Below are 25,643 nucleotides of genomic sequence, written 5' to 3'. Positions count from 1 at the left end.
AGCGCGGAGATCGGCTATCTAAAATGTGATCGATTTGCCTCAAGTCTTACTGTATTGTCTCCCCGTGTTATCTGATGCACGAATATTAATTCAATCGGATATACAAGCCGTGGGCAGGTTACACTCTCCTGAGAGTATACCATGAAGAAGAAAAAAAAACCACGAGAGAGGATTCGAAACTCGTCCATTGAATTCTGAGGCTATGAAACATTGTCATAATTATCGCCGCAAGATTATATATATTAAATTTGAGATGAGTGATTAAAAGGGAGACAAGAGATCCTATTAGCGTAATAATATTTGTTCTTCGCGAAAAACAAAATAATTCGCGCAAAACATAATTATTTATAACTACTTCGCGCTTGCAAGCTCTTTGACTTTTCTTTCCGGAATCTTGATATCTTCCTTTGATTTATCGCATCGATCGCGAAGTCTGATTTATGCAAATCTGGAACCGAAGCCGGAGCAACCCTCTCTAAACCGCGTCTTTGTAAGAAAAATTATTGCTCGCTTGTGGTTTGCGCGCGAATCGCAACAGAATTTTTGGGTGGTCCAATGTACGATGGGCGAGCCCGATATTTAATAACAGGAGGTTGCACCGAATTATGCACTAATACTTCTTAATATTCGACACGCCGCCGCGAGCTACGTTTTTCAGGACACCCTGAAGAGAACCGCCTTCTCTCTCTTTCTCGCTTGTATCCTTTAAACACAACATCTCGCTTTTACACCTCTAGACATTCTTTGCTCGATCTAATTTCTAACCACATTCGTCGTACGTCGAGTGGCTAGAAATACCAGCGTTCCGTTCTTTTTTTCCTCCTTTTTTGCCGCCGGCATTTAACCGCCGTCTCGATGGTAAGAAATAAACTCGCTTTACCGCGGTCGCAAACATTGTATATATGCTACGTGATTACCATTGCAATTATGGTCAGCATTCTAATAATTAACATGTAATAGCGTAAGGGACAATACTTAGATGAAGCGCGAATTACGTGACTTTACGAGCACTTACGCGTTCTTCTAGAAATGACGTTATCGCATACGCATATATAGGCATTCTTTCTCTAAAAGAATCCTATAGCTTTTATCATATAAAAATTGCGGATAAATTATTTGACAGTACCTCTATCATTTTTTATGTACATACTTTGGCGACGTTACCGCATCGCTTTGATAAAATACGACCGCGTGAAAATTGTTGCAACATATTGGTTTATATGTGTATTCAATCACGAGTAATCTCGTAAAGTTATGTATAGAGTGTCGAAAGCGTCGATAAAACGTTAACCCGTAAAATATATGTTGATATGTTGAGTACTTTTATATTCAAACTTTTCAGAACGTGTATTAAAAAACGTGCCCATCTCTTTCCCCAAAATATCGCACCGTCCACATAAACACGTGATTCACATCAAATATCTCATCATATTATTATTGCAATAAGAGCAACCGCGTACGATAATATTGACGATGAGTAAGCTTCTTTTTATGCCTCACTCCACCAAAAAGATGTATCTTCTTAAGAATTGTATTTTATTTAATAATGAATGATTATAATAAAAATATAAAAATTTCTATAATTTGTCAAATAATTCGCAGAAATTATTAAAATTTTGGGAATATAACAACACACGAAACATGTCTCGATCGCACAAAATTTAATCATCAGTCGTATAAGTGGAGCAATTACTCGTCTCGGGAGAGAAATTGGAAAAATTTCCTTGGGTTATCACAAACGCAGAAGCGATGTGTGGTCTAGTTTACAATAATCAGTTATCAGTTACGAGCGTCATTACAAGTGAAATCCTTGAGAGCATGAGATGTCTGAAAATAGAATAAACAACGATGTCGACGACCCCGTTGATTTTAATCGTGAAATTTTCACAACCTCCTCGTTAACTCGCAGACGTGCAGCAAGCGGACAGACGAATTCTCTCGACGGCAATCAGAAACGCCAGCGACCCTTGATCCCGGGTCGCTCGTAAAATCTCAGCTACTCGATTCCGAGAATCATTGATGGCGAATCGTGTTATATGCTCCGTACGTGTAACAAGTGTATCCCGTCTCGCTCTATAACATCCTGCCAAGGTTATCTCCCTCGTACACCATAAACGTGCGATTCGCGCACTTTAATGCAGAGTAACGATCGTTACGAATGATCGCGACTGACATGAATAATTGTCCCGCTCTTGCGAATTGATGCCTTCATCTGCAACTGCGCGCGATTCAATATATATTAATAAATAAACGATTCAAAGTATAGATACAACACGAGAGGAAAATAAATATTGATTACTACACGAAAAGCAAGAGAATAATGAATATTGACGGGAGAGAAATATATAAATATTAAAGGTTTGATTTTTGCGCGTCCGAATGAGAATGATATCGGTTATATCTAAAAGCGAGATTCAAAGAGAACCGCGGGCCCATTTTCAAACCGAGGGACTGTCTGACTCTTTACTGAGCCTGATTCCTGCGGGATCATTAACGATAGCGCATATCGGGATATATACCTGATACACTTAAATTTATCGATGATCCTAATCCGCGAGCGGAGATCAAAGTGTCTGGCAAATATTTTATGATAAGTCTTTGAGTTTCTCCTCGTCACAGCTTTAATTCTGACGTTTTATAAAAGGCGGATTTAAATAAGCCGCCACTATTCAGATCTTTCGCGATATTGCTCGACAGATTTTTAAATAATTAAAACGGAATAATTTTTTCATGTATTACAATTTATCACATTTTAAGAGAAAACATTAATTAAATGAGGACTGATTACGACAAATATTAATTGCGATCTAAAATTTTGCAGAATAATTATTGGTTTCGTATAATATAATGCATATGTTAGCAGTTGTGTGGATCCTTTTACATGTTCATTTTCAATGTCATAGTGCATACATATATAGGTTTCAAAACAATTGACCTTTCGTTGTTAGAGCCACATGTTGCACAACGTGTGCGAAGGTTGTCAAGGAACAAAGAAGCTTCTGTAAAATCCTGCACGACCGCCTGCGAGTTCAATAACTCAAGAGCACGATGCAAGACACTCTCGTCTTCTGCTCGCAGAAATTATTCCTCATTAGAGAAACAAATCCTGTTAGCAGTTGACATCTCAATCAATAGTATAGGAACAGCCCGATGACGATCGAAACGCGATAAACACGATTGCGCAATATTCGATTCATCGCTCTGGCTGCTTTGTACCAGCTACTCATTCAAGAGACCGATTAATTCATTCCCGTTACGATCTCACCTCGCAATTCGTACATTCCTCGCTGTCCGGAAAAGTTATAGACAGCGATCGCTCGTGGAATGCTAGATAAAACGGCACTCAATATTTCTTCTTTACAACGACAAGCTTAAACTTTTCTCTCAATTATCAGCGAGTAAGACCTTTTCCCTCTTTACAAGTAGATATATGTATTTAAATTTTAAAAAAATATTTTTCAACATATACATACATTTTTAATTTTATGTTCGATGTTAATTTCTTTTAAATTTTTATCATTGTTACTTCCACAAAGATATTAGCAGTCGTATTTGCTAATAAAATGGAAAACGCGCGCGGAATTGAAAGTGCGAGACAATCCCGAGGAAATTCCTTCTAGATTCAACGCATGCAGTCGCCAGAATTGTTTCTACTAAGCGGCTTGACATCAAAGATTCCAGATGTTACAGAGACGGCGATTAAGTAGGTCCCCGCTCTCTTTGAGCTCACAGGTCGACTATCGCGGGAAGGGGAGGGGGAGAAGATGCATACCGTGCGAGATGCAAATTTACCTATTAAACTTATCTCGGAGAAAAAATCTACCGAGGGTTCACGAGGACGCGTTGACCACCCACGATCCAAAAAAATCGCCTCGCGGATAAAATGCAAGTGTCGCGATTAGTGTTACATACTTATCATTTCATTGTCGATCATATTTTGCATCCGTTTTCTCTCAATAGTCAAACACGAGAATAAGAATATAAAAAAATATTATTAAAATTATTATTGTCTCTTATGTCTTTATTATATTCATTTATTTCTCATGTGTTTATTCATACACACATAATTATATAATTTATAATTATATAGTAATATTATATTATTATGTAATTATTATATAATATATATTAATATTATATTATTATATAATTATATATAATATATTTTTAAATAAATGTATTATATTAAAATTATATAATCACATAATTTTAAAATATTATTTTAATTACATAATAAAATTATAATAATTATTTAATTTTTTAATTTACTTGCGCAGGATTACACGGATGACGGCAACAACGACGAGGACGAGATTCCAGTGGATACCCTCGCCACGTCGACGACTACCACGAGCACGACCAGGACCACGACGACGACGACGACGACGCCGAAACCGTCGATCCATCACCACTACGATTATAGGTATCGGAGGGGCTATAATGGCAGCACCGAGGCTCAGTATAACGGATATCAAGGGAAAGACGACTATCCAGAGATGTCTGCGTATAGCCGTCTGAAGTGGGAGTTGCTAAGCACTCGCGACCGTGTCAAAGAGACCAGGAGTATCATGCAGTCGCACAAAATTTCACAGGGTAAGTGCGAGCGCGCTTCGGTCGTCGAATGCAAATCAACGAACCGTTCTCTCTTTCGTAATAGTATCTCTATCGATTAAAAAAATCGGGCGATTGGAACACGTATTAAAAGAGCAATTTGTAATCGATCGCGATCGCGATTCGCGTCGTGCTTCGATTTATGCAAATGCACGTCATTTTTTCATCATCGATCCGACTCGATTAATTTGAACAGCCCACCAGGGGAGAGAGAGAGAGAAATACTCCGAAATAGTTATTAATCGTTATTAAAAACCACGCCGGTGGTCCGTTTCTTGGTGGCGATGTTCGATCAACGTAATAACACAGCTATATCTCTCGAATGTCGGGGATACCGCGACCGTAATTATCCGTGTACTTTTCATCGCGCATATACACGCGCACAAATGTTTGTGCAAAAACTCACGGTCTTATCCACCTATCTAATGCCTTGCGCGAAATTACCTCGCGGATGTACGCGGATGTTCGTGTTCGCGGCAATCAGGGGCGAACACGACGTAACAGTAATCACTCGTAATTATGAAACTGAATAATCGCGCATAAATCAATCGCCAATCGTTCGATCGAAACAATTATATGCATGTCCGCAAAATCACCAGCGCGAAAACTCAAGCGTGTACCTTCGAGATTTTATTTACCCAACACGTTACATTGTAATCGCGGCGCAATATATCGCAAACGCAGTCGCCGGCTGTCTAGTTAATGTAATTGACGTTTTTATAATTACCTGCCACAATATACGCAATATATAAATTTATCCGTGTTATATTAGCTCCGATTGCAATATGACTTCCAGCATATTGTATATTGATTATCGTTCTAAGTATTGCACCTTCTCCGTGCGATTGTGCAATCGCCATTCACATCTAGGTTCGAAAGAATAAGAAAAAGGGAGAGAGAGGGTGTTGCTTTTCTCACTGATGTTCTATGCCTCTTACGTGCAGACATTATAAAAATAGCCGTCGCAAAACGTAATATTTTTACACTATATCGGCGCGAGGAGAATGAGACTTATTGTCCTCTGACATTTCGCGTTTCTATATTGACATTTGTTTTCCTAGTTTGATTTCTTTATTAATACCCACGCTCTGTAAATCTTACACTTTCTTGAAATTATAGAATATTTATTTACCTTCGCGAATATTTTTTACCGATAATTGCATTCGATGTAGCGCGATCGTTTCGTTTTTTAAGTGATCGGTCTTTTATATTGAATAACGGAGTAACACACCCGATTGTGTAAGGTCGCGAGAGGAATTCTTCGAGAAACGCGCTCAACAAAATTCACAGGCTATTAATATGTAAATTAATAGCGATGATTGTGCATGTACGCAATGCATCAGCGCACGCACGTGCGAGATTGTTGGGGAAAAGGGAGAGTGGGTTATTGATTCATACCTTCGTTGATTAAAATCGATTTATCACCACTCGCGAGAGATTATACCTTTCTTCTTTTTCAAACGAATTATTTTCCATGCATATGCTTTACATTTTTTGACATTTAAAATAATTTGTTTTCTTTCTGTTGTTGATTCAGAAACAATCTTGAACTATTCTATGATTTAATAAAAAGAAAATTGTGAACATAAATAATATGAGCCGATATGCAAATGCAGAATGCACGCAGCTTTCGTGGAAAGCACGGTGTGTCATGGATGATATTACATTCCGTTAACTCTTGCATAATCCTGCATATTTGCAGCGTGATTTATTCTTTAAGTATACTACATCCTGACTACAGTATCATTAGGCACCATTGATCAAATACTTTCATGCTGAGTCAAAGAAAAAAAAATAGAAAGAGACATCATAAGTTTGTGCGTACAATTAAATCGGAAAAGTAAATTATCGAATTATGTATAATTATTATTCCACAAAAACGTGTTTACATAAATTATGAAGTTTTAGCTTTATATTTCCAACAGTTTTCTAATAGTTTAAATAAATATTTGTGGCTATTAAATCGTAAAAGAGAAATTACATCAAGATAAATTGAAATAATTGGTGTTCTAACACCATCAAAATGACATCATCTAACGAGAATAAAAATGCGCTAACATCATTAACTCGATTTTGTAAGTTTCTTCCTACACCAATAATAAATCACGGGATTAACGAAGTTTATATTAAATTTATAATATATGTCATATGAGACATTCTCTCTTTTAGGCTTATTAAAAAAATTATAAAATAGTGAAGGCGATCGAATCTAATCCCTTTCTCTCATAATATATTCCGGAATACGTTTGAATACAGGATGCGTTCGGTGAGAGCACATACTTAAGAATTTCCGATGCTCGTACCACTATTGTGAACACGTCGATATAATCTCGTGTTAGTCTCGAGAGTAAACGCCTACGTCGAAAATTAGCATAGCAAGATCGCCCCATGAGATTAGATCGGCGTGAACAATTCCGCATGTGCACGCACAATATATCAAAAATACTTCCGAAATCTCTCCCAAAATGATTTAACCGAATGCATGCGCGACGTGGAAAACGTTTTCATCATTAACTTATATTTTATATAATATCTAATTAATATCTCAATAATTATTAGTCACCAACACAAATTCCGCTATTGGAACAAGCATATTTTTATCTGTCTTCTAATGTTTGTAACAAAAGGCTAATGATACTCGGACACTTGGATTGTAAGTTTATTTCACGTAACACTCACATTGTAACCTTCACATCGTATAATATTGTAACATATGATATTGTGACCTTCCACACGCGGCCAATTCCACGATCGATAAATTAATCGGCGGTCTGACGCGGCAAACGACACTTTGATGAGGGATAAGTCGCCGCCGCGCATAAATTGTTGGAATTCTTGCTGCATCGCAATAATTTTCGATTAAAAGGGACACGGCACCTCGACGCGCGGTATTCGTGAAACGTGCAGCCGGCGAACTTCATCCGATTAACATCGTTAATAAACGCACAATCAAGTTGCGTTTCATTGTAAGTGACCCTGAACTTACAGTTTACAATTGTCATATTTTGATTTCATCGTAAGTGACCCTAAACTTGCAATTTACAATTGTCATATTTTGATTTGAAAATACATTACATACATTATCTCATTCGAGCTTCCTGGTTCAGAATAATTCCCGATTGCAAAAAAAAAAAAAAAAATGAAAAATGTTAAATGACAAACATTGCTTTCTCCTCCGATCACATATAGGTCTCGTAAGTCGCGACGGATCTCTATTCGCTTCCTCAAATGGCGTTGCACCGTCTTTAAATTCCTTCCCATACCGCGTTGACATTTCCCCGCTGTTATTATTTGTACTAGAATTTACCGAATTCCCGCTACAATGTGGTTTCTCTGAACGCTCAAGAGAATTATGCGAAGTGACCACGTCGCCGTAATTATCGATGATACGTGAAACGCGCGTAGAAAGCGATTAGCTGTCTCCGAACTGAATCAATAGAAAGCTCTCGTGACTTATGTCACTTAAATGTTGAATGCATCTACCCATCATGATCTTTCAATCCTGCCTGTTTAATGTATCGATCTTAACGGAGCTTCTCTTTCTCCTCTCTGTCTCTCTCTTTCTCGATGTATTATTAGTATAGCTGAACGCGTCTCTCGAATTTGATAAACGAGTTACGAAGATTGTTGCGATAAGAAAACCTTCTCTTCTAATCCCACCTTTTCATTCCTTTCTCGCTCTATTAGATATTCAATACGATGCGACAGTAATTAATGAGTTACACACCCGGAAATATGGTAATGCTGGCTCGTTACAACATACAGAATGCATTCAAGCTTGTGAATTGAAAATCTTGAAGCTCTCAAAATCCCAAGATTTACGAGAGTTGCAAGACTAAAAGAAGAGAGAAACGTATACAAATCACGTGTCATCGCGAATGGGTGTATCTCGACTTTCTAAAATAAGCGCAATTGTGTTTCTAAAATAAATACCCCGAGAACGAGGCTTTGTTCTTATTCGACTTCGAAAAATTAATCTCACGCGTCTACTACTATCTTACAATTATTGCATTAACGACTCGATGTTTGCCCTAGCTCTAGGTGCAGAAGCAAATAGAAGCGCTATTCAAAACATGATACAAGTCCACAAGGAAGGCAACTGTCAATGGCCACGTGCGCGACTGATTCCGGTACGTGAGGTTTATCCGAATCCATCAACCACCTACCATCCGCACTGTGTTATATTGCACAGGTGCTCGGACGACACCGGATGTTGCACATCGGAAGCACTCACCTGCGTGCCGAAGCACTCTCATCCCGTCGAGCTTTTTTTCTACGTAAGTCTAGCATTTTTTCGATTTTTTTATCACACGATTTATTCGTTTCTATTTCCACAATTTTTATACGTATCCAAAGTAATAAAATGAAAAGCTCATAATTATCTCTCATCTCATTTAAAAAAAAAAAGCATTAATTTATGATAAGAAAAACATAGAAACTCAAAATCAGAATTAATAATTTCATAAATAATATCGAAGAATAAATTCGCATCTATGCGTACGCGACAAATTTTCCATGCACTTTCACTCGGACAATTCAACGTGGCTCGTAAAAGCATGCGAGTACGTAATAAGTATTAACTGCCGCGACGCATAATTTGTTGGTATAACGTATTAAGCGAATTAACGGCGCAGCGTTGCGCGAACCGGATCGATTGAACGATAAACGCTCTCGTAAACGCCGGCTCGCTTGCATGCCGGATAAATCGTCATGAGAGAAAGAACGGAAGATGGATGCACCGATGTAAAGAGAAGGACTTTATCCGCGTGCAGCGGATAAAAGTATCATTAATCGTGTAAACTTTATTGCGGACGATTTGTTAGCGGCATATCACAAATATGATTTACGAACCCTCATCGCGATACTGCGAGTTGCAAATCGACGATGAATATTTTTCTCGAGTTTGGCGCGAGATAGATACATACGATTGCTTTAAACACACGGGTGCTGCATCAAAATAAAAATATTGTTTTTTTTTCTGCACAAAAATGCAACGCGTTATCTCGCGGAATTAAACTCCCGCATATATGTATGAAATGTCTCTTATTTACGTATAAAAATAATCGCGATAATTAATCCGGTTTCAAGTGAACGCATTAGTGTCACGGAAAATAAGTGGCATTATGAAATAGCTCGACATGTATATAGTGGTTAATTGAATTATTTTTATCTTGAAATGCGCAATCTCAGATAAAAGTCATGAATTGTATACCGCAAAATAATAAATAATTTTACAATTTCACGCTTGATAACTGCTAACAATTTTCATAGCAATACTTTCATATTTAAATCTAATTCTCGTTAAAAAACAAATTTTGTTTTAATAATAGAATTTAAAAAAAAATACGTTCCATGTCTTTATATATTTTCATCTTTCGCGTTATCATCATTAAGATGTAATCAAGATGGATATGATTGCAGCGTGTGTTGTCAATATATGTACGTCGACTTTCGAACTCAGACCGCGTTTCTCAGGAATGCCTCGTCGCGGATAATTTGACGGATGACACGCGCCGTCGTGGCTGGTGGTCCACGGCGGCGTCTCGCTTTAACAGAGCAACCGTACTTAGACACGCCGCGTATATATATGCCACGCGATGGAAAATTATTCTCGGAAAATTATTACGTTATGCGTGACTCGTCGTCTCGTCATCGATGCAATATTAATGCATCGCCTATTCGCAATCTACGCGCGTTTATGTGTTAATAATGACGCCGGGTGGTCACGCGACGAGCGAACAAGATTTATAGCAGCAAGAATCATTTTTTTTTATTCACTATTCAAATCTATAATATTCGACAGTGTATTTTCCAGGAGAATTTTTTCAACGCGGTTCACTGCAGTCGCAAAAAGTGTATAAGACTATAAGAAAAGAGGCCAAGTGCCGACAAAGGGTGCATTCACGGCCTTAAACCTTCATTTAACGAACCGGTAGTCGTGATTGTGCAACCGATCGCGTTTACGAGTTAGGGATTAAACCCACCGCCGCTTCTCTCTCGCAACCCGATATTTTGCCCCGCCGTTTCATCGCGCGATTACGGAGGAGCTCCGTGATCGACTTCCATCTTACCGCACACCGTCATTCTTGGAAAGCCAGCATGATACTTAACCTAATTTCAATTAATTATACCGTGCGATGTGTACAGATTGATTTTTAAAGCATAAATACATTTATGGAACACAAATAATAAATACTAATAATTATCGGGGTAAACAATTTTTTTCATTAGCCAAAATGTAATTGGCAGATTTTATTATTTCTAAATTATTAAATCTGTTTGCTTTTGCGCGAATTCAATTTTAAACACAATTCATATGTATAACTATGCTTTATTATGTTCGTGCGTTATTATACACGGTACGGTGACCATAAGGCATTCACGTCATAAATATGCAATTAAAAACAAATACGGCGAATCCGTTCCTCCCTCATTATACTTATCGCCATCCACGTCGGATTAATTACTCGCCGAAGCTTTTGTCGCAATTGCCGAGCCGAGTCCCACCACTGGTGTATTATTATCCCGACGTAATGAATACGTAATGTCATAACTGCGTGTACAGGGTGTACTATAAGTCACTTCGAGATCGCACAGTCGAACAAATCGAGAAAGGAGAAAGAGGCAATTAATAATTTGACTTTAAAAACCTAAAAATTTACATGCCTGATTACCGCGTGATAAGAATGATAAAATATCGCAGAATATGGTCAAAATTGACTTATATGAAATATCGTTAATTAATCTGATTTTTTTGTGCACAGTATACATATTCGATATAATTAATATGATTTATGCTTAATTGTGCTCCATGAACTCTATACATGAATCGAGTCGGAATGGGAAAGAAAATTGAAAGTGAATAAAAGAGACTCTGACTCACGAAGAATATTGACCCTTGATCTTTCTCTTTTCGATTAATTGCGAGCAGAAGATTTTTCTCGTTCCTCCGACTTTCTCTGGAAACTAGTGATTTATTTAATATGCTGTGCACTCTTATTATTTTTGCATTAAGTTAATGCTAGGGCAATTTATGATCTATAAGTGACCGCAATCCCTCGGTATATGTTTTTATCAATATACAATATTCATTAACGGTGATTTTAAAACGATTATAGAAATCGTTATATCACACGACTTATGGAATCGAACTTGCATCAATGTTTCAATGACCCTGTGTGGAATTCGATCCTTCCCTGTTGAATGCTTAATGAATCAATTAATTTGGGTGATTAATGCATGTGTTTATCAACCAGAACCGACGAGCGCGACCAAATCATCGTTAATTATATATCTTATCGCTGCGAAATATTTTCGATGCTTGAAAAAGGGACATTTGTCTGGCAAAAATAGCGACCATTATTTTATCGACGATTAGTCTCGTCTTTTAGTTACCTCTCGTACTCGTCAAGCAACAATGGCCACGGTGTAACGTCCTGCGAGAACGACGAGGGTTATGGTCAATTGCCGTCGATCATCGCTCCAAGAACGTTTAAACGCTCGCCACAGCCCATACTAATTTCCTCCTCGTAAAAATTAAGCTGTGAAACGATCGTGCGAAATTACATGGGTGCACATCGGTCCATTAAAGCATAAGTCGTGACACTGCAGTGACACAGAAGTGATTTCTAAGTAAAAATTATCAAACACTGCAAAAGAGGTAGTTTGATTGCACGAAAATCTTGTCTCGTCAATTTTCAAACAAATTTTTCAGTCGTACGATTAAAAGAAGAATTGGAAATACTAATCATAAGTAAAATAGTAGAGCGATATATTTCTAGGTTTGACTTTACGAAATTCCATGAAAAAAAAACACTGTATCTATCCCGAAAAAAACACGCTAACAAAACAGATAACCCTTGTTCAGCAGGAATAGATATTGAATGGCCCTCGTTAGGGTTTCTTAAGGTCCTTAACGATATTTTCTCGTTTGAAAACAAAAATAGACGCGATATAAATTCCAATAAGCGCCTGTATAACTACCAATACCGACATATGCAATAATGCTGCGGGTATAATTTGCATTTCACCGCGATCACCGTTTGGCTTTGCTACGTAGCATTAGCATAAGCTTCTGCCGACTATTGTGGGAAACGGTAGTGGATTAGATACGAGGAAACACTTATTAAAAGAGCAACCGTATCACGTGTTTTTTTAGAAATACCCTTGGCGAGGATAATCTTTGTAATTTAACTGAATAGCGTGCTTAAAGATTTAATTAAAAAAAAAAAAAACAATTAAATTTCTTCTTATCAAATATAATAAATAATAGATTTTTTCATATTAATTCGCTTCTGTGTTCTTTATATTTGTTTTTCATCTCGTCTCTCTCTCGAGAATATTCAACACGTTGTTCCGATCAATCGACACTTACAGTGACGTGTCCTGTCGCGTCATTCGCTGATATTCTAAAAGTGCATCGTGTCTGAATGCGGGAGTCTGTGCTCAAGGGTCGCAGATCTCGCGACGTTCGTGCAAAAAAGTCGCAATGGAGGAACAAGCCACGGCAAGTGGCAAGTGACAACATACGACGGGAAGGATTTACGTTGCAAAATTGATGAGCATAAATACGTAGATCCGCTCTTACGAACCGAGACGAATTAAGAGTGTCAAGAAGCTCCGTCACGTTTCCTCCTCTCGACGAAAGACACCTCGTCCTTAATCGAGCAAAAAACTGACACATTCCGATTCGTGCAAAGCCGCGTGAAAAGAATTATGGGGTCATAAAGTTATTGCGCATTTCCACCTAATAATTATCCTTGTAACATAATCCGCATTCCTTCAAAGAGATATATGCGTACATTGCTAGTCGTATCGATATTTATAAATTGAAACAATGGATGAATAGCTTAGAGCAATCGTGACTGGTGAAATATATAAAGTCGCGACGCATTTATACGACAAGCGCATACAATACACAAGTTATCGAGCTCGGGATTTTATAAGACGCGAAAACGATATAGCTATACGACTGAGCAGCTTTCTTCGGTATTCTCGTTGGAAATTTTGCCCGATATCTCCGCACACCCACGCCCGACCAATTGAGAGCACTGATTGTGATAAATGTACAGGTTGGCGGAACCATTAGGGGTCACACGCAGCCCGGAATGCTATAAATTCAATGGGATATGTCGCCTTTTTTATTCGCGACTCACTGACCGTTAAAGTATCGTAGAATGCGCGCAATTCCGTTGCCGGTCACGATGTCGAGAATAGGTACGTCCGCCATAAATTCTCGGGCGCAGTATGTCTTTGCTTAATATATTATCGGAGAAATTAATATCCGCGCTTTCATTTCGACACGTATACGGGCCGCGAACTTGTCGATATCTCTTCCATAAATTATCGCGTACAAACGATCTCCAAGGTATGAAAGAAACGTGCGTTAATATCTATGTCGTTAACGCGATCCAGATGTTATTGATTAAATAGTACGAACAATTTTTAATACTATAGAGAGATAAATATATCTATATTTAATATATATAAAGAATAATAATATCAATATTTATTATAATGCGTATTAATAGAGTGAGATGCATTTCTAGCTTTCTGCGAAAAGAAGAGAACGTGGATTCTTAATTTATTATTTCATACTCGTGAAATATTTCGGTCAATAAATATTTTGTCATCAATATTTTATACCTCATGACAACGAGAAAGACGTTAAATAAAGTTAATGCAATAGTGTCTAATAAATCTCTGCATAACTTTTCTCGAGACAATCATATTTCTTTGGATGACTGCAATAAACAACATATTAAATAGCGAAATAATAAGTTTAGACACAAGACGTTTCACAAGCGACGCTTTTTGGTTCTACTTAGAGTGAAGACGGAGAAGTGAGGAGGCATTATTTCGCTTTACATCACTCGAGAACAGTCGTCGCGACGCCATGCTCCAGTTATCCTCTATTATTATACCACGCAACCCCTTTCAATGTTCGCCTATCGATACAAATCGCCCTCGGATTCGCGCACTTTTTATGTTCACGTCTCCCTTTTTAAATCCCCTCGCGTTCACGAAATTCTTTTCAGACCCGCTTGATGCTGGCCAGTCCGATACCGCGTTATTAACTTCTAAGTTGGTCCACAACGCGAGTCGAGTGAGTCAATTTCGAGCCGAGCCACACTTGGCCGGGTATCAAATTCGTCGCAGACCAACGTGCATCGCGACGAGTGTACGCGCTGGATGCACCGATGCATCCAAACACAAAGTGCGCGAACTTAGAGTTGTATAAATACCTGTGGCTTCCGCGATACCGAAATACGCTGATTTATGGAGTCCCTCTGGATCGTCAAGTCGCTTCTTCTCGCATCTGTCCAGCATCACACGCGCAAGCAACTGGGTTAACCGTCGATCGTTAAAGTTCTTTGGAGGCGAGAGATTCGTTTGATGAATGATGGGCTCGTCAACGTTATAGGTTACATTAGTCTTTATGAGCGGATACGAAAAGCGGTGTCGAAAGCACGAGAGAGTGAGCCAATCAAAATCACTCTAGTGGTCATAGAATATGACATACATCTTTGAACACGTCAAACATCAATTTACACGCTTCGCGAACATCCTTTCGTCTCGCCCGACATTTTCGTTCAAGTTAAAATTCCACCCCTTTTCGTCACAATTCCATCTCCCGCGGCGTTTCTTTTTTTTTCACAAAGAAGAAATTCGAAATGATCGTTAATAGGTACCTGCGCGATGGTCGGCGCACTCGAAATTAAAGAAGCAGCCCACTAAGACCCTCGTATTTCACGATGTTTAATAATGCCCAACACTCTCGACCGGCCCAGACAATCTTCAGAATTCGCAACCGGCTAACATAGCTCGCGTATAAGAATAATACGAGCTTCCCCAAAGTTCGGACAACCGTGAAGATTTTCTACAAGGATAATCCCATGGTAATACGCCTTCCTTCCTGGAACTCCTCTGCGGCAACCGCCTGACAAAAAGAGACGCGGCATGGCCGACATCATTGCGATGTTTTGCTTGATTCCGGTAGAAGCGTGAACATGAATAATAAGTTAGGCACGTAGTAATATATCAGACACGAAAACATGGGGTTTCCTCGAATTCCATTTGCGTGAGGTATATACTATGACAAATACACGAAACAGAAGCAGAAGTAAAAAACGAGACCAAAACGACTAAAATAATCAAGCAATAAAGTTACAGATTACCAGAAAATTATATGGCTCAACCGTAAAAATTTTTCTTTGACCAACCAATTAGAGAAACACGAGTTTCGAAATACGAAATTTTAAGCAATTTGACGAACTAACATTAAAGTTTCTTCATCATATCGCTTGTGCAAGCTAAGATGAAATTACATTTTATACAATGTTAATAAAATTATAATCATTTTGTCATATAAAATTTAATTGAGAAAAATTTTTTGTTTTCAAAAGTTTAAAAAATTTCTAATAATTAATTTAAAAAACTTAAAAATATATATATGCTTGATTATATTATTTTACGATAACGTCCATTTGTTAACAAATTACATCGTAAACTAATTCAAAGCATTATTGTTAATGCAGCTTAAAAGGTTTAGGGATCTGGGACGACCCGAATCTTCCGATATCGCCTGCTATTTATGCTCCATATCCATTAGTTATCGCAAAAGCGTTCCAAGTGCTGCATAGATCCGAGATACCTTTTCATAGAAACCTTTTTTTGGAGTGTCCTGAAATGTTTCTACGTTCAAAGAAAGAAGTAGACCGAGGCTATTTTTATAGTTATCTCAGATTTTATCAAGCTAACCAAATATAATCTTTGGTTACTTAAACTATGAAAATTTGAGTATACCCGAAGCTGTGCAAATTTTGATGCAGATGTCAACGACGATAGTCAAACTATCGTCGGTAACGAACGCAAATGAAGATTTACGGCTTTCTTAAGTAGCAACCAGAGTACGAAGGGACAGACAATATCGGGTTGGACTTTGACGAGGGTAACAGCTGCAGCGAAAAAGGCCGCAATAAGCTTCTGTGCCAAGAATTATAATGCCGGCCAATGGCGACGCACTCGCCGGAACGAATAGATGGAAAACGAACATGTATACGCTTTCATTGTTTTGTGTAACATTCACATATGTATTCATGTATTCGCGAGCGGATGACGTGGCGTCGCCGAAAATGTACGTGCAACGGCGTGAAACTGAGTTGAGACTGATTGATTGACGATAGGCGTGCGAACAATTGCGGCAACGCAAACGCAAAGCGATGTCAAAGTGATAAAGAGGCATGATAAAGAGACACGTTGTGTCAAAAGCCAAATTCTAAAATTCACTCGCATCTTCCGAATAGATTCGCGTTTCCGCGAATTTAGCAGTGAAAATAGATTATCGTGATCAGACACTGAGTAATCGTATGTTGAATATAGCCAGATCGCGTCTAATTCTCACAGATAATTAAAACAGTATTAGATACGAAAATATATATAATAAATGTATATACATAATATATAATAATATATGTATAATATATTATAAAGTATTACATATATATATATATATATATATATATATATATAATTGACATACATAAAAATTTTGGGAACGTTATTATCAAATATCGACGCGAGAATGCAAGAGAATATTCGTGAAAACTCGCGCAAAGAGCTGACGAAAAAGAATCGTTCCATTTTTCCTTTCCTTTTACGGTGAAACATATATATGGACGTCTTGTTCGGAGATATTTTCTGACACGCGCACCTGCGGTCGTCGCGCTGGAAGGTAAGAAGAAGAAGGATGTTACACTCTCACGGAATGTGGTAGATCCCAATCTGGACCGGGAGAGAGCGCCGGTTATCATTTTTAATGGTTTTCTCGAGTCGCCACTTTTGTAGACCGCCAGCGGAATCGCCTCGTTATGTTTCTGAGTAGCCGGAAAGAGGACCCCACGTAAGATTAACAACGCTCGTAATATGAATGGGAACCGAATGCGTCAGCGTGGACATGCACTCATCATTTTAATGGGACCGTCACGTCGACGTGGGTCCTCCCGTTTCAAGATTACACGCTGACCGAGCGGGTCTGTCTCTGGGCACTGACAGGTGACGCCGAAAATATCAGCTGGATTATGCGCTTTTATCGCACTCTAAGCCAAAAATATCAGCCGGATTAAGCTTAGCGAAATCACTTGAAAATTGCTTGGATACTCGAGCAAGACTATATAAACGCATAGCATTGCAGTGAAATAAAGTGATGAATATTATCTGAGCATTCTACGAAATCCTTAATAATAATTTACCGAACTGTGATAATTGCAATTAAAATCTCCCGAGATGTCAACGACGGCGCTGAACTCTCTCGATGCACAACACTTTTACGCGTGTGATAATAACAGTTTTAATCATAATCTTTAATCTGATTTGCGAGTCAACGTTAGTAGTAATTATTCGTTATTTCATTAACATAAACTTATTTAATCGATCAAGTAACGCTAGTAATAGGAGTAGTCAACTTAAATTTTCCGAGAAACAAGTTTTCAAATTGCTCTTATCTCGTGTATAATATCTGACTACCGTATAATTATTGAGGCACTTTTAAATAACGTGAGAGAGAGAGAGAGAGAGAATTATGTACGAGAAATCGATCTCGATCTCGCATGATGAAAACCGAGCAAAAGATAGATAGAAGGGAGAAGAAACTGAGTCACGACTTCCTTTTCCGTTGCATCGTAGGGCCTCGCCTACTCGTGCTGACCCCCGTAAGGGTCAGCTGTCAGGTATCGATAGTCCCGCCTCGTATATGCCAGACATGCTCTCTCATGCTAAGCATCGTGTTATTTCTATTTTTGCGTCCAGACGTACTCGGAGAAAACGTGCCCTCTCCATCGCCGTCGTATAAGCGTGCACGCGTATATATTCTTACGTAGGAAACGTCTGACACGTCTTCTAGATTGCGATGGCGCTGGTCCCATCAGATACGCTCTTTCTTCAGATACGCCGGTCAATGAAAACGATCACCCTCTGTATAGCGTACGATCGGAAAGAGGGAGATCGAAATTAACTTGGCACGAGTTAATCCGATAAGCCGACGCGTATAAAATCTGCTGAAACGTCATGATATATTAACGCAAACATGTTCCTTGTACTCGATACACAGAGATGCGATATGAATATTTGAAAGACATTTCACAACAAAAGTGATAACAAAGATTTCATACAGAGTTTTATGTCATCTCGCGTCACGTCGTCTTAATCGCTTGCGATTTCAATAGATAGTATAGTAGCTGACACAATATGTCATGTATATCATATTCATCATTGTCGTGCAACCTTGATGTACACTACGCAATATCCGTTCAATTGTCACGAGAGGTCAAGTATAAGAATATCTTCCGTAATTGGCATTGATAAATACATTTATATTGATGTAAAAATGATTGATTCATAGTCGCGACAAACTGACACAAGGCCACCATATAAATTCACGCGATATTCTATATTTAACCCTCGCCTAATCAGTTTTTTTATTAAAGTTTTCCTCATTTTATTGATTTTTATAATTTTATACACATGTCATAAACATTTATGATAATGTATTTTTTTAATTTTATTAGTTTACTTCGTATCAAGCAATATCGCAAAAAATTTCAGTATCTTTAATTTTGTAAGGCTTGTACTTGTACATCTTATTGACTCAAGATAAGATTTCTTCTGAGACTAAACAGTAGTTCTAGATTAGAATGATAAGATACTTTTAATGACTCAATTTCTCTTCAAAAAGAGAATTCCAATTCTTATGCATATAAGACAATAAAAGATTGTAATTTAATGAAGAGTTCCTCATTAATAAATGTAAGAATAATAATATATTAGCGTATTAAAAGAACACGTACAGGAATCGCAGAAACAGTACGTTCACATTGAAAGGGGGTTCAACATTGACAGATTTTATGCATGACACAGCGGAAAAAGAAATTCAATGTTTTGCGAGCTTTTATTAAGAGATTTTACGAGTAATATCTCATAGACACACGAAGTAACTTCTACCTGACGTTTATCTCTTACGAGATTTCTCTACTTGTTCCGTCTATTCCTTGAGAAACTTCGCTAAGTTGCTTACATCTAATGTAAAAGTGGAAAATTACTTGCGTAAATATCACAACTTTCAAAACTTGTTTCACAGAATTTATAACATAATATATGAAATTTATATAAAAATATTCAAACATTTTTTATGAATTTTTATAAATAAAATTTCATTGCGTTTTAAAATATATTTATTTTTATCATTTATTCTTAAAATATTTCTGCGATTTGATATTTTTATGTAAATAAGGTGAATTAAAAATATATATTTTTTACATCACTGAACTGTCTAAGATTCATTGTCAGTTATTGAAGAATCTTGATATAAAATCAAATTGAGGATGACAAGATATAAATTAACTTTAATAGAAGTAACGCGCTTCTTGTCTGTCTCTATTTTTGAAATGACATACAAATTATGTAACTCAATAACTAGTTCACGCCATAAGAATAAAAATAGAAAACTTAGACTTTATAGATGTAAATTCAATTTTTTTTCAAATTTCAAAATAAATTGCAAAAACTTATATTAGCAGAAAATACTCCATATTTCAAATAGCTCGTCGGAATTAATATTTTGAAGCATATTACGAAAATAGTGGAAAAATCGATATTTTACATTAAATATTTTAGTTACTTCAGTTATTTTAGTATATATTCCGTCAATTATGTCACTCTAATTCTATATAAAAAAAATAGAATAAATTAGTGTCGCAGATAATCTTTCATATATATCACTGATCGTGACCGTTCAAAAATAATTTCGCGAATTGACTTTGATATACAGATCGGTTGCTTCTTGCCCCTCTACTACTCAGGGTTCGTTATCGAAACGGGAGAAAAATTGACTGATTGTCTCTTGTAATTCCCTCGCGCACATCCTTTCGCGGACGTCCAACCGTTGGTCGACCACCTGCGCAGATTGGACATCCTGTGTAGGTACTCGTGTAGCTCGTAATTTACCGTCAGATTCTTACCTTACAGTGGCTCTCAGCGCAAACGCGAATCACTTACATAGCCTGCTATTTACATTTTACGACTCGATTGGGAAAAAATATACAGCGACACGCGCATATAATAACGTTTACGAATAAAATTTTTCACGAAGTTCAGAATGAATTTCATTGAAGAAGAATGTAATCGCATCTTTGTGAAATCTCGTTTATATACGTATAATAAAAGATGTTTGTTCAAATGTGTGAAGAGAAGAAAACATATTTAGTTACGTAAGATGGCAAATGCCATGTCTTTTGCAAAAGAAATTCTCTCGAGTTGAACGCGCCTGTAAAGTCGTCGTAACAGTCGTTTTTCTCAAAGGCGCGTGCACGTGGAACGTTTTATGAATAAAGCATAATGAATGAAGCCCTACGAGTGTAGCCGGTCGTACGAGATGTACCTCGAACGCACTAAACGACCATTCCAACATGACCTCTGCCCGGTTACGTTATTTACATGAGTTTATATGCATCAATAAAGCATCATAAATCTTGTCGACGATCATTGAAAAACGTATCTGTCTCCTAAATGATTGGCGAATTGTTTTCGATCGATCGACTACACCTTAACCCTGATCCGATAAATTGCTCGAACAGGGGGGTCTTCCTCCGTCTCTTCTTTTTTATGCTAATAAAATTTATTTCAAAAGCAAAGATAGAGAGAAGTTAAAAAATCTATATACGTATAAAATTTTTATTTGTATTTCTTTCATCAATCTCACGCTTTACATCAATGTACGTGTTATTAAGATAAGGCTTGTAGGCGATTAATTTTTTTCTGCTTAGACTATATGTTTGCCAAATGTATATTATAATATATTGTACATATATAAATGTATATTTTTTGTATAATCGTGAGAAAAATTTATTTTACACCCACCGAGATATTTCAACGCACCAATCATATTACGAGACTTATTTATTCATGAAATTTCCCAAAGAGCATTGCGAGGGCGAATAAAGAAGACGTGTGGTCCTCCACCGGGATTTCTAGACGCGAATCTGCATACAATGAGAGAGGGAGAGTATATGTCAGCTTCGCACGGAGAATATTCGTGCGCCGTCTTGTCGGAGGACGCGAAAGCAATAATATAAGAGCGGCGCGGAATGATAAATTTTCGATGGTTTTAAAATGTTACGCGTCGTTCGATTCTTGAAACGAGAGAAGATGCGCCCGGCAGCTTTATTTGGGGTGCATTTATAATTTAGGAGAAATGTCCGCGAAATAATTCACGTGTCATATCTTACGAGAACGTCGGGACAACCATTCCGTAAACCCATTCCTTCGTCTCCCTCTCATTTAAAGAGCTCCTCGGGGCGATTTAAATTGGGTGTAATTGCAGTCAGTCATCTTAAAAACCGGTTACACCGCAAAAGTCGCTTATAGTTGACTTTATTTTGACAAACAACGAATAAGTATCTCATTTTTCTATCACAGATGTTTATACAGAGATCAACGTATTTTTAAATTAATTTATTAATTCAAATGTCTACTTAAAATTAATTTTAACCGAATGAAAAACGCAAAAAAGTAAGCGTATCAAAATTAATCACGCGGACGCGAATTGCACTCGATCGATCGGATGCACTCTCACACCTCGCCCTCGTTCAGGACCCGCATCCGCGAGCGTTTACACCGTAAGGTCCATCTAACCGCCGGTCAATCGGGAACTAACCTTGGCTAACCTCCGCTTACGTTAACCTCACCGCGTTCGTTAAGGGCTTGATTATTCCTCGAGTTAAGTTGCCACTCGAGCGGTTGCATTATAGACCCGTGTATCGCCGAAGCCCTACGTTCTCGTGTCGGCAACACAATATTCAGTCCGACACACGCGCGTGTGTTACATGGTAGCGAGGTAACAACAACGACCACGAACACGGTCGTAAAATCGCGCTGCGAGATGAAGAATCTAATACATGTACCAGGAGAGAAATATTTTAATGACATTCTAATAAAGTTCGCGTAAAAATCTTAATTAAATTACGATTACATACAATAAATTATATATAGTGCAAAAATATTTGATGTTATATATTTCAGAAATTCTGTTTCTTTATGTATATGTTACCTGTCAAACATTTATGAATATTAAAAAAAAACGAGAATCAATATTATAAAAAAATATTAATTATAACGGTTAATTGAATTTAAAAGATACGATCAGCTGATGAAGCACTTTGCGACCTAGCGACAACATAATTATTAGAATCAGAAGGGATGAAAATTTAGAAATTATCCGGGAGAGCTCGACGACAACGGATGTCTACCGCACGCGCGAAACCGCAGATGCAAACCGCAAAAGGTAAAACTTTCGTGCCGGAGGCGCACGTAATGTCGCGTGCACCACAATCTTATAAGATCCGCGCAAGTGCATCGGTCACCATGCGAACGTGCCGAGACGCGAAGTAGGAAGTCAGTAGCTTCGTTTCGCCGCGTCACCCAGGCCAGGCCGCACTTCTTTTTCTTCGCCATCATTCCTCAATGGCGAACTTTTGCAAAGGCGGTCGACGACGCGATTCTTGCATTCTAAACGCTCCGACAGTTGTTCCCGGGAAAGCGCGCTTCCGCTTCTCGTTTCGACGTCTGCATATTTATCTGACACATTACCACATGACTATCTATCCGGTTCGACTAGCATCTTGAAGAACGAAAAAAAAAACAGACAACCAGAATAAAACTTCCGGTCTGTACGCGTCGCGCATTTCTCTCTCCCTTATAAAACTTTCCGAGCACACAAGCAACGAGAAACAAACTCTCTCTCGTTTGTTTTAGTGCTTCGTAATTCAGGACTTCAGGTTTAAGATAGACATCGCTATCCGATTCTCGAGTATATCCAATCGTCGTCGATTTTCTCAACTTGTAACGGTACAAACTACGATGTATTTATTTACCGTGTCATGAGACACGCGTGTGTACGCATCAAATTGCATTGAATCAATCTAATCTGGCAATTATGCAGTAGCAGCAACAGCAGATGCCTGACAAACCACAACGATCGCTCAATCTAATCCTACAGATCGATTAATTCTAATTCGATTGCGCGATCGCACGATACCGACCACCGAGTTGGAATTAAGTAGATCGAGGCCCCGTCTTTATCAGCTCCCCAATTAAACTCTCGTTTTTAGCTAATTACACTTCGGTCCGCTGATCCGCGTCCTTAATCGGGAGCGATCCGAATGTTAATGGATTCTGCGGAAGTCAGTTTCGGACACCCGTCGGTCTTCCTCGTCTTTTTTTTTACTGGCCTCTCGCTGCCGTGTTAAATACGAAACCGGTGCCAGCCGGTGCACGTGCTCGCGATTCATTCTCGCGTTCGTTCATTCGTTCCGTTCAACGCCTCTCCTCGTGTTTTCTTTTCGACCCGCGCGAAGCCTTTCAACACCGCCCAATTAAAAATCTCATTTATCTTTTTATCCCCAATATTAATTTCACTCATGTTCGACGTCCGAATTTCTATCGCCCCATCACCGCCTTTGTCTCACGGTTGTCAGACGTTTTTGCTCCGAACGAAAGTTTGACAGATCCGTTCATGCTCCTGTCAAAATTTTTCAATTATTACGTTTCAATTCCATTACTACATTAACCGTATTGAATCATGATTATATTACTAGATTTTATGAGAAAATCGGGATTAAGAAATAAATGATAATAATAAATATTAATCGTGTCAGAAGCATCTTTCAGAGAAAATTATATAATATATACGGACAAATAGTCTATTTTACATGCATTATGGCAATTACTATGATACCAGTACTTTACATATGTCGTGATTCTCGATTTTTGCCCAATGACAGACTAGGATTAAGAATGACACTGGAATGCGGCATCCATTACTTAAGCTGTCATTTTACGCGAATGCTTGATTGCTATTTCCGCGATTAGCCTCTTCCAGAAACTACTCGTTTCAAAGGACCTGAACTATTGCCCGGGGACAAATCGGGATTATAAAAACATGCAGTAACGTTAGAATGCTTGATTACATCGTCGAACATCGACGAGAGATGTTTAAATCCGATATAAGATATCAGCGGAATCGCTACGATGATTTCTCAAGAATTTGTCATTTTAAATATTTAAATAAAAATGTTTTATTTGCGAAAAAATTAAAAGAGGATGCCACTGCGCGCGTGATCAATCGCGGTTTCTTGCCTAATGCAAGACACGGCCTTATGCAGATGAGTGATGGCGACACGCCGGGACAAACTAATTTATAGCGACGTTCACCGTAAAATTATTCACTTGTCGCCGTATAATAACGTCTACATCCGCATCACGTCGCCGTGCACGCCTTCTTTTTATTTTCTATTATCCGATTTCACGACCGAGTCGTCGCGAATTCGAGAACACATCTTCCGCATAAATCCCCGCATGTGTCGATCGCTCGCGAAAAGAATTTATACACGTGGAAAATATCACGTAACGATTATGTCGTCTGGTAAAAAAAATTTATAATACATCAGAGAAAAGAACTTGAATCGTGATTCGAAAAATTTTTCCGAAATGGAGAACAATATATAATTAAAATAATTTTGACGAGCTCGAGAATATTTAAGAAAAATATATATATACATTGAATTAATGTATTAATTATATGTACATCGATTCATGAGAATAAAAATCTTCCTCGATACAGCTGCGGAAATATTATTAATTTTTCAACTGATGCGTTACAGTAACCGCTCATTTGAATGCTGCATAATTGTACGTGCATCGTCCTAGAGTTACTCAAGGTTGGCTTTAGGCGATTAATCACGCTAAGAAGGATATCGTTCGCGATAAATAATTTTTCCCGCCAAGAAAGTGGATCAAGGAGTACACGCATTCGCGCAATGTTCGACTTGACAGGTTAATACTCGTAGATACTACGAACAGAGAATGGAATTTATATTTCGAAATGATAGATGTTCGACGAATGAAACGTGACGCCATTATTCATATACTCGTGCTACTTCATTACTTCATATTTTTGGAACTGCAAAATCGTGACTATTTGT

At 38.0% G+C, this 25,643-nt stretch overlaps 1 protein-coding gene and 1 long non-coding RNA gene across 2 annotated transcripts in view; one reads left to right on the top strand and one right to left on the bottom strand.

Moving 5' to 3' along the window:
- Positions 1–25,643, top strand: part of LOC114931509 (uncharacterized) — a 79,974-nt gene that overhangs the window by 32,603 nt on the left and 21,728 nt on the right. Inside the window, exons 2-3 of the mRNA XM_029303592.2 lie at positions 4,278–4,593; positions 8,647–8,888. Coding sequence (XP_029159425.2) covers positions 4,278–4,593; positions 8,647–8,888 — 558 coding nt within the window. The remainder of the gene's footprint in view (positions 1–4,277; positions 4,594–8,646; positions 8,889–25,643) is intronic.
- The window catches only part of LOC146722805 (uncharacterized), a 364,804-nt gene that overhangs the window by 333,203 nt on the left and 5,958 nt on the right, over positions 1–25,643 (bottom strand). The window lies entirely within an intron of this gene.

Source organism: Nylanderia fulva, unplaced genomic scaffold (assembly GCF_048542155.1).
Source record: "Nylanderia fulva isolate GAGA-0341 unplaced genomic scaffold, ASM4854215v1 Scaffold27, whole genome shotgun sequence".
NCBI lineage: Eukaryota > Metazoa > Arthropoda > Insecta > Hymenoptera > Formicidae > Nylanderia > Nylanderia fulva.
Note: the sequence above shows the minus strand (reverse complement) of the source record. Positions and strands in the feature narration are given on the sequence as shown.